The sequence below is a fragment of the Gnatocerus cornutus genome, chromosome 1 (genome assembly GCF_029298725.1).
Source record: "Gnatocerus cornutus isolate USDA-ARS CGAHR chromosome 1, icGnaCorn1.1, whole genome shotgun sequence".
Lineage (NCBI taxonomy): Eukaryota > Metazoa > Arthropoda > Insecta > Coleoptera > Tenebrionidae > Gnatocerus > Gnatocerus cornutus.
In genome coordinates this window covers 33,493,508-33,506,058 of record NC_142233.1, presented here as the reverse complement: position 1 = coordinate 33,506,058, position 12,551 = coordinate 33,493,508, and the positions used below count along the sequence as shown (strand labels likewise).

The 12,551-nt window shown below is 35.2% G+C and overlaps 2 protein-coding genes across 2 annotated transcripts in view; one reads left to right on the top strand and one right to left on the bottom strand.

Moving 5' to 3' along the window:
* Positions 1–68: 68 nt before the first annotated feature.
* Lrt (Leucine-rich tendon-specific protein) overlaps positions 69–12,551 on the bottom strand; it is a 43,021-nt gene continuing 30,538 nt past the window's right edge. Inside the window, exons 2-4 of the mRNA XM_088044159.1 lie at positions 2,486–2,661; positions 2,123–2,430; positions 69–2,076 (exon numbers count right to left, since the gene is read on the bottom strand). Coding sequence (XP_087900285.1) covers positions 430–2,076; positions 2,123–2,430; positions 2,486–2,660 — 2,130 coding nt within the window. The 5' untranslated portion in view covers position 2,661 and the 3' untranslated portion in view covers positions 69–429. The remainder of the gene's footprint in view (positions 2,077–2,122; positions 2,431–2,485; positions 2,662–12,551) is intronic.
* Positions 8,049–11,177, top strand: LOC148181966 (lysozyme-like). Its single transcript, XM_088035993.1, has 4 exons — positions 8,049–8,442; positions 8,649–8,737; positions 8,837–8,900; positions 10,986–11,177. The coding sequence occupies exons 1-4, from the start codon at positions 8,310–8,312 to the stop codon at positions 11,114–11,116; spliced, it is 417 nt and encodes a 138-aa protein (XP_087892119.1). The 5' UTR covers positions 8,049–8,309; the 3' UTR covers positions 11,117–11,177.

The window sequence follows — 12,551 nt, the reverse complement described above, 5'->3', positions numbered from 1 at the left end:
TGTCCTTTCCGGTGTTTTTATCTCTGTAGTGGAAGCGGAATAAGACAAGGGCAGATTAAACTCGGACGTCTATTAAAGTTTTTATTTTACAAGGCAGTGCATAAATATTTAATAAAAATGTATAACAAAAATGAAAACAAGCATTAGTACAGAGTTATATACAATTAACGACGTAAAAAGGGGCGCACTACTCACAACTATTAGTTTTAACCATTGACGTACGTGTAACTTAAATATTTACAAAGTTATGTTGCCGCAATTGATATGTTCCATGATTGCGACGAGTTAATAGTAAATTAGCGACAGCAACAATTCGCGTATTAAAATCTCCGGCTATAACGTTAATCGACTATGTACACCCTTAACATTTACATCAAACGTTACAAAGACACTCTAAATTTATATGGCACTATCAACGAACCGAACGTTTTATAATTTCGTGGTAGCTTGAAGCTTAACATAACGACTATGTTGTTGTTCTTCGCCTTCCGGAGGCATAAAACACTGGTGCGTCTGTATTTTCGGCTTTAACAATACTCTCCTGACTCCCCAAATTAAAGCTATCACAATAAAACACAACACGAAAAACACGGAAACGAAAATGACATCCAGAGTCGTGAACCCATGGAGTTCCCTCTTGAAAACTGTCACACAGCGCGGCTTAGCCACATCGCCAGGTTTCACAACATTTGCACACACTCTATAAGGTCCCGCTTCCAACCCCACGAATACATATTTGGGCTCACTGCAGTTTATTTTCCGTTGCGACAACAACGCGCTTTGTTCCAAGATGGCGATGTTGAGCTCGCATGGTACCTGAGGGTACATCTTCACGTCGATGGAAAGAGTCCCGTAGTGCGTCAAATTCGCTTGAATTGCGAGTACCTTTGGAGGCTTCGGAGCGAAGAACTGTTGCTGCTTCGCGTTCGGAACCAGAGGAATCATGTCGGAACATCCAAGAATCAAAGAGACGTCGTCGGTTTGACCAGCTTCGAACAGCACCACGCAGTATCTATATCTGTGCTCGTACTGGAGTTGTATGGAGGGTGGTACCGTCACGTTGAGAACCCGCGGATCTGGGAGATCCGAAGAGTTGCATTTCAATGGATTAGACTCCACTAACACCTCCCGGTCGCCTTCTTCTTCGTACACAATAATCGCGTCACAGGTGTAAGGAGAGGCTTCATCCTCCACGTTCCATTGGAGTTTGATCGTCTCACCATCGTACCTGAAGGTGTTCAAGTTGATCTTCGCTTTATACGGCGTGGACAGAGGCGCCATCATCGACTCTTGGTCGTCCTCACCACAAAGGAGGCTCTCCAAAGGTACTTCAATCAGCAGCCCGTTCTCCAGAGATGGTGGAGTCGTACAAATAACACTCCCCTTGTCTTCGTTCGGAAGACTCGAGTTGTTCAACCAAACGGCAAACTCCGTCAGGCTACAATCGCAGTTGAGGGGGTTTTCGGACAGGGTGAGATGCTTCAACACTGTTGTTTCTTTCAGCGCGTCACTGGCGACGATGGAGATGTCGTTATCGTCAAGTTTGAGATTCTTCAAGCTCTTCAGAGGAAGAATCAAATCCGCCGTCAGCGCGCGGAGGAAGTTGTGTCTCAAATCCAGGTCCGTCAGCATTGTCAAGTGGGCTAAAGAAGCCCCAGAAACCGCCACGATTCTATTGTGGGACAACTCCAAACTAACCAGCGAAGATAAGTGGCTGAACGCGTGGTCCTCCAGGACGTCGATTTGATTGTGTTGTAGCGTCAATGAAGAGAGTTTGGTGAGCCCCTGCAACGCCCCCATTTTGATGCTACTGAGGGAGTTGTGCGACAACTGTAGGTCCCGCAAAACGTCCATTTTGGGAAACGTCTTCGGGCCCAGCGGCCCCACCAAGTTGTTCCCCGACAAGTCCATCTCCTCAACAGTCTGCAGGGGGTTTAACTTAGAAATGGTTTGTATAGTGAGGCGGTTTCCTCTCAGTCTCAGTATCTTCAGCTGCGGAAGATTGTCGAAGGAGTTCGCGGCGATTTTCGCGAGAATATTGTCGCTCAGGTCGATAAAAGACAAGTTGCGTAGACCCTGGAAGAGATTCATTACCACAGGCTTGGAAAGTGCGTGTTTTTACCTTAAAGGAATTGACTTCTAGATTCTTGAGCTTGTTGCTGGACAAGTCGAGGCGATCCAACTCCGGTAAAAATTTCAACGCTTGTGTAGGCACTCCAGTGAGCTTGTTGTTCGGAAGGCCTAAAGCTTGCAGCGGCGAGGCTAAGCCTTGAAAGGCGAATTGGTCGATGTCTTTGATCTCTCCTGAAGACACCACTAAGCCGTGGAGGGCGATGCCTTCGAGGAGCGGACCGGAAATAACAGTGACGTTCTGTAAAGTGCAGTCCAGGAGGGAGACGTACGCCGCGTTGAGCGACCTCAATGTCTTCGCTGCAAGAAGAATTATTTGAGTTAAATTCACTTGAAAATTAAGTTTTTGCTTTACCTATGATTGTCATTGCGGACTTGTCGCCGCTGCAGCGCAAAGTGTGCGGCATGTCGCAACTGCACTCCACCACAGGTTGTTCGGAGATTTTCGGACATTTCCAGGTTTCCGGGCCCGGAGCAGGAATGGCGCTGGCTCCGCACCACCACATCAGTGACAGCAGCAGCCACCACATCCTGGAATCAATTTTACATTATAATGGCTGTTTCACGGCTCCGGTTCGGTTCAACTAGTTTAACTTTGAGGAAAGCGCCGCAAAAAACGCAATTTAGCGAAAAACATTGCATGTGTCTGCAAGGATTGTGTTTCCGGAGCGAAGAAGAGCGGACAATAACGGACGATAAATATTCATTGTTTGTTTAGTCGCGATTCATGTATGCAGGACTGGTTTATCTTTCCTGAGTATGGTTCTTCGTTAAAGTTGTTTCTGTGGTAATCATATTATGTTTGGAGATTTCAGAGGAGATGACAATCAATGGAATTTATGATGCATTTATTTTTTAGCGAGAGCCTCGTCGACACCAATCGTTGCTTTTAAGTAGGTAACAGTAAAAAGGTCTTGGGAACAATACGCGGTTGTGTTTACTTAATAGTCGTTTTATGCCTCAATCACATTGAGGATGAAATGGAATTCACGACACTGGATTGTGAGAGAAATCGACTTGTTAATTTTATAGGCACATATTTGGAGAAATTTTGTTTGAAAATCTAGTTCTAGCTTATGTAGGAGGAACAAAATCTCTTATTGTGTGTTGCAACGTAACGAAAATGGGAGCCTACGAACTGTTAAAAAACTTTCCGCCACTCTTTTTTCATAAAATGGGCAAATATTTCAATATTTCTGTATTTAATATAAAAAAAACTGTAGTTTCTTTATCAAGTGTATAAAATTACAAACTTGTAAAGCAGTCAAGACAGTTTTTAGAATTTTTTATATTTTGGGCCAAACCAAAATTATTCAGTGTTTTACGTTAAAGGCTGTAGATTTCGAAATGTTCATGTGAAAGCAATCAAATTTTGGGAAAACACTACTTTTCCTTGTTCTGTAAGCTGTATGAATTATCAAAATTCTTGAAGAAACGAGACAATTTTTTGAATTTTTCATTTTTAGGACGAACTAACAGTTTTCAATGTTTTACGCCAAAGGCTCTAGTTCTCGTAATTTTCTTACTACGGCAAATTTTGGGACATTACTAAGTGTACTTACTTTATTAACAAACTGTACTAAATTTTAAAAGTGTAGAGCAAGCGAGAAAATTTTTGGAATTTTTACTTTAAAAACTGTAGATTTTGTAATTTTTATGTTATAGCAATCAAATTTTGAGAAAATACTACTCTTCCTTTTTTTATTTACTGTATGAAATTACAAAATTCTAGAAGAAACGAGGCAATTTTTAGAATTTTTCATTTTTAGGATGAACCAACATTTTTCAATGTTTTACGTAAAAAGCTGTATATTTTGTATTTTTTTTTGTTAAAGTAATCAAATATTATAAAATCTCTACTTTCACTTTATTTATTACTAGTACAAAATTACAAAACTGTAGAACAGACGAGACAATTTTTGGAATTTTTATTTTTCAAGACGCTCCAAAATTTTTTTGTGCTTTACGTTAAAGGCTGTAGATTTTGTAATTTTTATGTTACAGCAATCAAATTTAAAAAAAATACTACTTTTCCTTCTTTTATTTACTGTATGAAATTACCAAATTCTAGAAGAAACGAGGCAATTTTTAGAATTTTTCATTTTTATGATGAACCAACATTTTTCAATGTTTTACGTTAAAAGCTGTATATTTTGTATTTTTTTTGTTACAGCAATCAAATTTTGGAAAATCACTACTTTCACTTTATTTATTAACAGCACAAAATTTCAAAATTGTAGAACAGGCGAAACAATTTTTGGAATTTTTAATTTTTAGGATGGTCCAAAATTTTTCAGTGTTTTACGTTAAAGGCTGTAGATTTTGTAATTTTAATACTACAGCAATTAAATTTTGGGAAATAACTACTTTACGTTTATTTATTAACTGTACAAAATTATAAAAATTAAAGCAAACAAGACAATTTTTTGAATTATGTTTTTTTTAAAACAATCCAAAATTTTTGATTTTTTTGTTTTACGTTAACGTTACTTTAACTGTGGTTCTCGTAATTTTAATGCTACAACAATCAAATTTTGGGAAATAACTTCTTTTACTTCCTTTTCTAAGTGTACAAAATTACAAGATTGTACAGAAAACAAGACAATTTTTGCAATTTTTTATTTTTAACGATAACGAGTGTCTAAATAAAAATCTGGTCAAGAATGTAAGGCCACCAGTTTTTGTTTTTTTTTCGTATGTCTTCTCCTAAATCAGTTTTGACAGCCATCATTCGTTGAACGTGTTTATTATTGTTCAAAAATGGTGTTCTCTTGTGAACAAAAAGCCTTTATGGTTGAAAGCTAAAGTTTTCTGAATGCTGGTTATAATCTTGAAGTTTTACTTTTGCACAAAATGTTTTTTTGAAAGATTATGGAGAAATAACCTATAATGTGTGACAACGTGTTGACAGCCGTTGAGTTTGGATCCGACATACGGAAAAAAACAAAAGCTGGTGGCATTACGCTCTTGACCAGATTTTTATTTAGACACCCGTTATAACAATGAAATTTTGGCAAATTAATTTTTTTGGTTCCTTTATTAACTATAAAAAAGATAATTGTGCTTAAAATTCCAACTGTAAAGAATTACGAAAGAGAAATAAAAAAATCTAAAATTTTATAATTTACTAGTCACATTTTCAGGTCAAATTCAGACGGAAAAATAGTTTTTGCTTTTTTAATAAGATCAGAGCCCATCCGTCTCATTCTGTTCTTGCAGTTTGACCACGGAAACACGATTTTAAATTTCTACGACCAACATATAATTCACCGTCAAAGCTCAAACTAAAAGCAGCAGGAATTTTGACCGGAATTCCCTTGTGGCAAAATAATACGAACTGCAGCAGAATTTACGATTTTATAAATCTGCAGGAATTCTCTTGCTTCAGTGATATGTGGAGATGGCAGTCCTTACAATGCTGAAGCGAACTGAATTAACAATTTTTATTACGTTACCTATAATATCAACCAAAGTATAATTTCTAACTTTGCATAATGAGAAACGAGTAATTCCAGTACACATGTAATGAAATTATCGCAATTATAGGAAGCGGTTATCATAATTTCGTAATTTCCAGACATGAATTGATTATTAAAATTATTATTGGAAGCAAGATAACGCATTCTTAAGTTATCATCAAATAAATTTCTGCGAATGTTTGTTGGTACCAATGTTGATTGGAGTCTTTAATTAATCGAACGATATAAATAAATAGTCGAACGATCAGCTGCACATTTCTAGGACTCAAGTTCAAAGAAGCGGCTCAACTTTTTGTCGCATTATTCAAGCTGGATTTAGCACATGATCACAATTTATAATGTTCGTCAATGTCGCCCTGCAATGCAGACTTGTTCTATACTAAAACAAAAAGCGAGTTCATGTCATTTCTTTTTCTTATTCACCTCGTTTCGACTAAAATACCACAGGACACCTCATCGCGAAGAAAAGACTCGTCGAAATGTCTATACATATTTAATAAAGGAATTAATGCCTCCATAAACGAATCTCGACACTTTCGATACCTTATTAGGTGCTCCATTGAATCGGGCGAGACTCGAATTGCATACATGTGGAAGGAAAGCAATAATGGCCGCTTCATAAATAACGACAGTGTTGCAGTTAACGTCGGCAAAATTAAACTAATAATAATGAGGGCTCTAACTTAATTGCGTACGTGGAAGACGACGATGGAGCCCTGAGGACTCGTTCTGTCGATTTCTGTTTCCCGGTTCTGACGGAATCTGATCGCAGGTGGTTCGCATGGAATTGAAATAAAGCAACGGGGCGCTTGCGGGGCCAGATATTGTGCGAAATCTGCGACTGATCTTTTGATTAAATTTATATCAGCGAATTGAAATTAGGAATACATATCTCTAATTTCAATTTGCAATTTCATTCGTTCGTCCACTTCTTCGGATTTTGCCATTTTATCTGTTCATATTCGTCCGATTTTGGACATGAAACACTGAAAAATTTTGATTTGCCCTAAGAATAAAAAATTTCAAAAATTGTGTCGGCCACTTTACATTTTTGTAATTTTGTATAGTTAATAAAGGAAGTAAAAGATGTAATTTCCCCGAATTTGACTACTGTAGCATTAAAATTACTCGAATTACGACTTTTAACATAAAAAACTGAAAAATTTTAATTTGCCCTAAAAATAAAAAATCCCAAAAAATGTGTCGGTTGCTCTACAGTTTTGAAATTTTGTATAGTTCATAAAGAATGTTAAAGAAGTTAATTTCCTAAATTTGATTACTGTAGCATTAAAACTGCTAGAATTACAACCTTTAACATAAAAAACTGAAAAATTTTGGGCCGTCCTAAAAATAAAAAATTTCAAAAATTGTAACGGCGGCTCTACAATTTTGTAATTTTGTGCACTTAATAAATAAAGTAAGAAAAGTAATTTCCATAAATTTGATTACTGTAGCATTAAAACTACTAGAATTAATGGTCTCTAACATAAAAAACTGAAAAATTTTGGTCCATTCTAAAAATAAAAAATTCCAAAAATTTTGTAGTCTGCTTTACACTTTTGTAATTTTGTACGGTTAATAACGAAAGTAAAAGAAGCATTTTCTCCAAATTTGATTACTGTACCATTAAAACTACTAGAATCAGACTTTAGCATAAAACACTGAAAAAATTGTTCGTCTGCTAGATAATTTGGTGCATTCTCTAATTCTAAATTTTCTAAATATCTCAGATTCTGTAGTTTTTTCGGATTTGCTAAATAATTTAATTTTCCAGCTGCCCGTCTTATTTTCTGGGAAACTCGTCGCCTTCAGATTTGCTCTTTTAAGCCGTTGAAATGATTGAAATTAATGATCCTATATGGATAAAAACTGCATTGTCTATGCAGAAGTTGCAGTTTATTAATAAAATATGAAAACTTACGAAAGAGACTTATAAAGTCCACTTTGTAGTAAAAAGTTTTCAAAATGTGAGCTCCCAAACCAGATAATTTCCAAACTACTAGAAAGTTAAACATACAACATCAGGTTATAAAGGCGCAACTCCGAAACTTGCAACTTTGAGTTCAAAATTGGAAGCGCCAAAGTACGGAACAACATAATAAACAAATTAACATTTTTCTCTGCCTGCTTCTGACAAATGACTGAAAATTTTCCAGCATCTTTTTAAGACGTTTAAAATTCCACCGCACGTAATAAATAAAATTTACTTAAACTGTTTACCCACCTGTGCGAAGCTTAAGAAAGCATAATTAAGTCGTAAAATGAAATGAACCAAACAAAACGAGAAATTATGATTCATCATTTATCGCGTGTGATAACTCGCGACTTAATATAAATAACAAATTACTGTAAAAGAAAAACCCGAAGGCAAAACATAATTAATTATTAATTTGTATGACTTCCAAGAATGTGTTTCTATAGTCTGAATCTACTTATCCCTCCACTTGTTAATCTCCATGTTTCGATATTTGTGGTACTTCCTGCTCGACAAATGTATTGAAATTGATTATAATCCATTCATCTAATAAGAAGTCAAGGCTTTCGCACGTACCGCGACATTGCCGGCTTACTAAATATAGATTTTATTGTGTATATTCAGTGTTGTGTTTTAAATCGGTTTTACGTAACAGATAAGCGAGTGGTTAATATCAATAAGAAGGATTAGTGGATCCAGCAGTGTCAGTCCCCGAGTGCCTAAGGATGAAAAACAGTGTTCTTTTTATCGCCCTGTGTTTCCTGGGTCTTCAACAAACTTCCTCGAAAGTATTTACAAGATGCGGTCTGACACAAGAGTTATTGAGACAAGGGTTTCCACGGAGCTTTGTAGGGAATTGTGCGTAATCCAAAATTTATCATTTTTATTCCACTAAACTCAACGCGAACGTCACGCAAAAACTAACCTTGAATATTATAATTATTGTTTGTTTATCGCCCACTTTAAAAAGGTCTTTAAAGGCTCTAAAACCCCAAATTAAATTCCTCCCACGTTCGACGTCCTCAAACTTATTTAGCCAAGATGACAACCTCTTTTTTTTTCAGGGGTTTGTTTGATTGAAAGCGAAAGCGCTAAAAACACGTCCAAAGTGTTCAACAAAGCCAACGGAAGCAAAGGTCTCGGATTATTTCAGGTAATGTTTGTCTCAGCGGAAGTTATAACCCTTTGTAATGCAGCACTACCACATCCGTTAGGCTCTTGTGTTTAACTTTGGATTCACACTTTTTTGTAGATTAGCAGCAAAGAATGGTGTAACTATCAGACGCCCGGAGGCCAGTGCAACATGAAATGTGAAGGTAAAATCTAATGAAATTCTATTTTGGGAAGATGTCTAGATAATTTGACGTAGTTGGGGGGAAATGAATTTAAATTGATTATGAAGCTTTTTCTTAGTTAGGGTGTTGAAAGCGCTTTTAGTGACTTTGAGAGATAATGGGGTGCACACCACTTTTGATCGTTTACAAATTTTTTAAAGTCACGAAATTTTAGGATAAAAAAAAGTTTTTAGACCCACTCATTTTTTGAATAAATCAAAAATTTTTTAGTAGTTCATCTTGAAGGCTGTAGTTCTAACAGTTTTAATGTCACAGCAACCAAATTTGGGAAGGATAATTTTTCTGGCTTGACTTATTAACTGTACTAAATTACCTAATTATCCAAAAATTTTGGAATTTTTTAATTTTAGAATAAACCAAAATTTGTCAGTACGTTATTTCGAAATCTGTAGTTCTAGTAGTTTTAATGCTACAATAGCCAAATTTGAAGAGGACATTTTTTTAACCTGCCTATGAACTGTACTAAATTACACAGTTATCCAACAGACAAATTTTAGAATATTTTGTTTTTAGGATAAACCAAAATTTGTTAGTATTTTATTTTGATGGCTGTAATTCGAGTAATTTTAGTGCTACCACATCCAAATTTACGAAGGGCACTTTTTTTAGCTTGATTATTAACCAAGGTAAATTACACAATTATATAATAAACCTGACCAGAGTTTAGAATTTTTTATTTTTCAGAAAAACCAAAAGTTCTCAGCACTTCATCTTATTGACTCTAGATCAAATAGTTTTAATGCCACGTCAATCAAATTTGAGGACACTTCTTATTGCTTAATTATAAAATGTACTAAATTATATAATTATCCAATAGACGAGAAAAATTTTAGAATTTTTCATTTTTTGAAAAACCACAATTTTCATATAAATTCAGATGAAAGAGTGTAATTCTCGTAGTTTTAACGCTACCGCAATCAAATTTGAAGAAATTACTTTTTTAGTTCCTTTATTAACTGTATAAAATTACAAAATTATACAGCAGACCAGAAAAATTTTAGAATTTTTCATCTTTGGGAGAAACCAAAATTTTACAGTTCTTTATATAGCTGTAGTTCTAGTAGTTTTAGTGCTACGACAACCAAATTTTTGGAAGACACTTTTTATGGCTTGATTATTAACTGGACCAAATTAAAAAAAAAAATCAACAAAGGAGAAAAATGTTTTATTTTTTATTTTTATTTTATTTCTCAGCACTTTTTATTCGCTGTAGATCAAATAGTTTTAGTACCACGTGAACCAAATTTGAAGAGGACATTTCTTATAGCTTAATTATAAATTGTACTAAATTACACAATTATCCAACAAACGTGACAAATTTTAGAATTTCTCATTTTTCAATAAAAACAAAATTTTTCAGTAGTTCAGATAAAAAGATGTATTCTCGTATAGTTTCAACGATACAGCAATAAAATTTAGGGAAATTACTTCTTGCATTTTCTTTATTAACTGTACAAAATTACAAATTTATACTGCAGATGAGACAAATTTTAGAATTTTTCATTTTTAGTAGGAACCAAAATTTTGTAGTACTTTATTTTGATGCCTGTAATTCTAGTAGATTTAATATCACAGCAACCAAATTTCCGGAAGACACATTTTCCAGCTTGACTATTAACTCTGCTAAATTACAAAATTATCCAACAGACGAGAGAAACTTAAATTCCTTTAAATGGAGAATAAAACAGAGAACGGCATTATTACAAACTTGTATCGCTCTGTTAAAAGTCAACAATTTCATTTTATTTATAACAATGTATCATTTTAAATGACTCAAATAAAAATCCTCCTTGACTGGCTCCACGGACGTAAATTTTTCTTCTCATTGTGGCCGCCCTGAAAAGCTGATAAATTATTATCCAACAACTTCAGGTCGCTGTGTCTGAAGAAACTCAATTAAACTTTTATTTGCTGAAACCAGACTAACTCTAAAACGAACGAATACTTTTAGTGGTAGACATTTCAATAAAATTCTTTTAATGCGATCCAAATGAAATTGCTGACTTAACTTTCCTAGCTACTATTCTCAGTTTTTTTTTTGCGTAGATTTGATCAACGACGACATCGCCGACGACGCCACTTGCGCCAGGAAGATCCATGGTCAGCTCGGGTTCCAAGCTTGGGCAGGATGGAAACGGAACTGTTACCGAAGGACGCTTCCCCTCCCTAATTGCTAGGACGTGTAATGCTTTGTAATTATTGCCACAGTTGATTAAATAGATTTAATAAATATATTAAGACGAGTCTCATTAAACGAAATTGGATCACAACTCCGCCAGCTACACTTGTTTTTAACCTAACACAACGCAATTAACGGCGCACAATAAATAACTCCTCTGACAATGCTACAAAGCTTTTGTGTATTGTTGCAGTAAATAAGAGAATTATCTGTGCTCCCCAAACCATTCTTCAATTTTCGCGAAATTTGCGTTCGGGATTCGAGATAAGAAAGCAAAATTGCCTCGTAGAGCTACTTACTCCTTTGGCACCTAATTAATAAATCGTTGCATCTCCCTACTAAAAATTTTACAAGCTCGTCCAAGCTCCGGGAAATGAAATTAATTTCACCTGTGCGAAAATCTGTAAAATTAAACACCGCGTCGCCATACGAAAAGCAAGAAAAAGACAGGAGCGTTTTGCTGTTTTCATATCCGCGAGAATTTATTGCGACAGCTATTCTAAGAACAGGTTGAAACTACAGACGCTTTTTTAAAAATATGCATAATAATTCAAAATCGCGGACTTGGAACCTGCTTCTTATTCCAGACACTTTGGATTTGTATAATGCACGGTGGAAGCGATATTGGGTTCATAAAAACGGACGATGCGAGGTTGGCGCATCCACCAATTTTCTAAAATCTGCATTTTTTTTGTTCGAAAGTTTTGCGCTTTGGCACAGTTAATGAACGCTTTAGAAGTAGTAACTTCTAATTGTCATTACTTAAAAATTAACAAAAATACGAATTTAAAAAAAAAAGTTGAAAATATTTGGTTCGTCCTAAAATGAAATCGTCTAAAATCTCTATTTTTTGTTTAAAAATTTTGCCTTTTGGCACAGTTAATTAACACTGTTGAACTTAAAAACCAACAAAAATACGAATTTTAACAACGAAAATTGCTAGAAACCTTTGCCTATTAATTTAAGACCAAAAAATTTCTAGTTTAATAAAAAAACAAAAATGAACGTTAGTGAATTATTAACTTTGTTAAATAATAAAACCCGGCGTTATTATTTCGGCGCGTAAATTGTGAGTTATGATCATTATAAAGTGCTGCTTAAATATTTGATACAATTTGCTAATTGAATTTCCGATACTTCGTTAGAGCGCGTTTTCTTTTTATAATCCGGTGTTAAATTGCTTTTACTCCAAAAAGCCAACAGTAATTTCCACCCAAGTTCCTCGCAGGCAACCGCACAGTGCAATCCATCAGTTTTGTTCATTAGGAAGTCTTCCTCAAAACCTGTAACTCCGTAATCAGCTCGTGCTAGTGACAAATAATCCCCGCGATATCTTGTATAATAAACTGATGGTCCGTTCCGCCGTGACTTTTGCAAATGAGCTTCATTTTACAAGGGCAATGGGTTACTGTTGTATTTTGCCGCGATATTAG

What these genes read in the sequence shown, in the direction of transcription:
- LOC148181966 (XM_088035993.1), top strand. Translation starts at nt 8,310, where the DNA reads ATGAAAAACAGTGTTCTTTTTATCGCCCTGTGTTTCCTGGGTCTTCAA. An exon ending in ACGGAGCTTTGTAGGGAATT is followed by an intron (nt 8,443 to 8,648) that starts GTGCGTAATCCA and finishes TTTTTTTTTCAG; the next exon opens with GGGTTTGTTTGATTGAAAGC. An exon ending in GTGCAACATGAAATGTGAAG is followed by an intron (nt 8,901 to 10,985) that starts GTAAAATCTAAT and finishes TTTTTTGCGTAG; the next exon opens with ATTTGATCAACGACGACATC.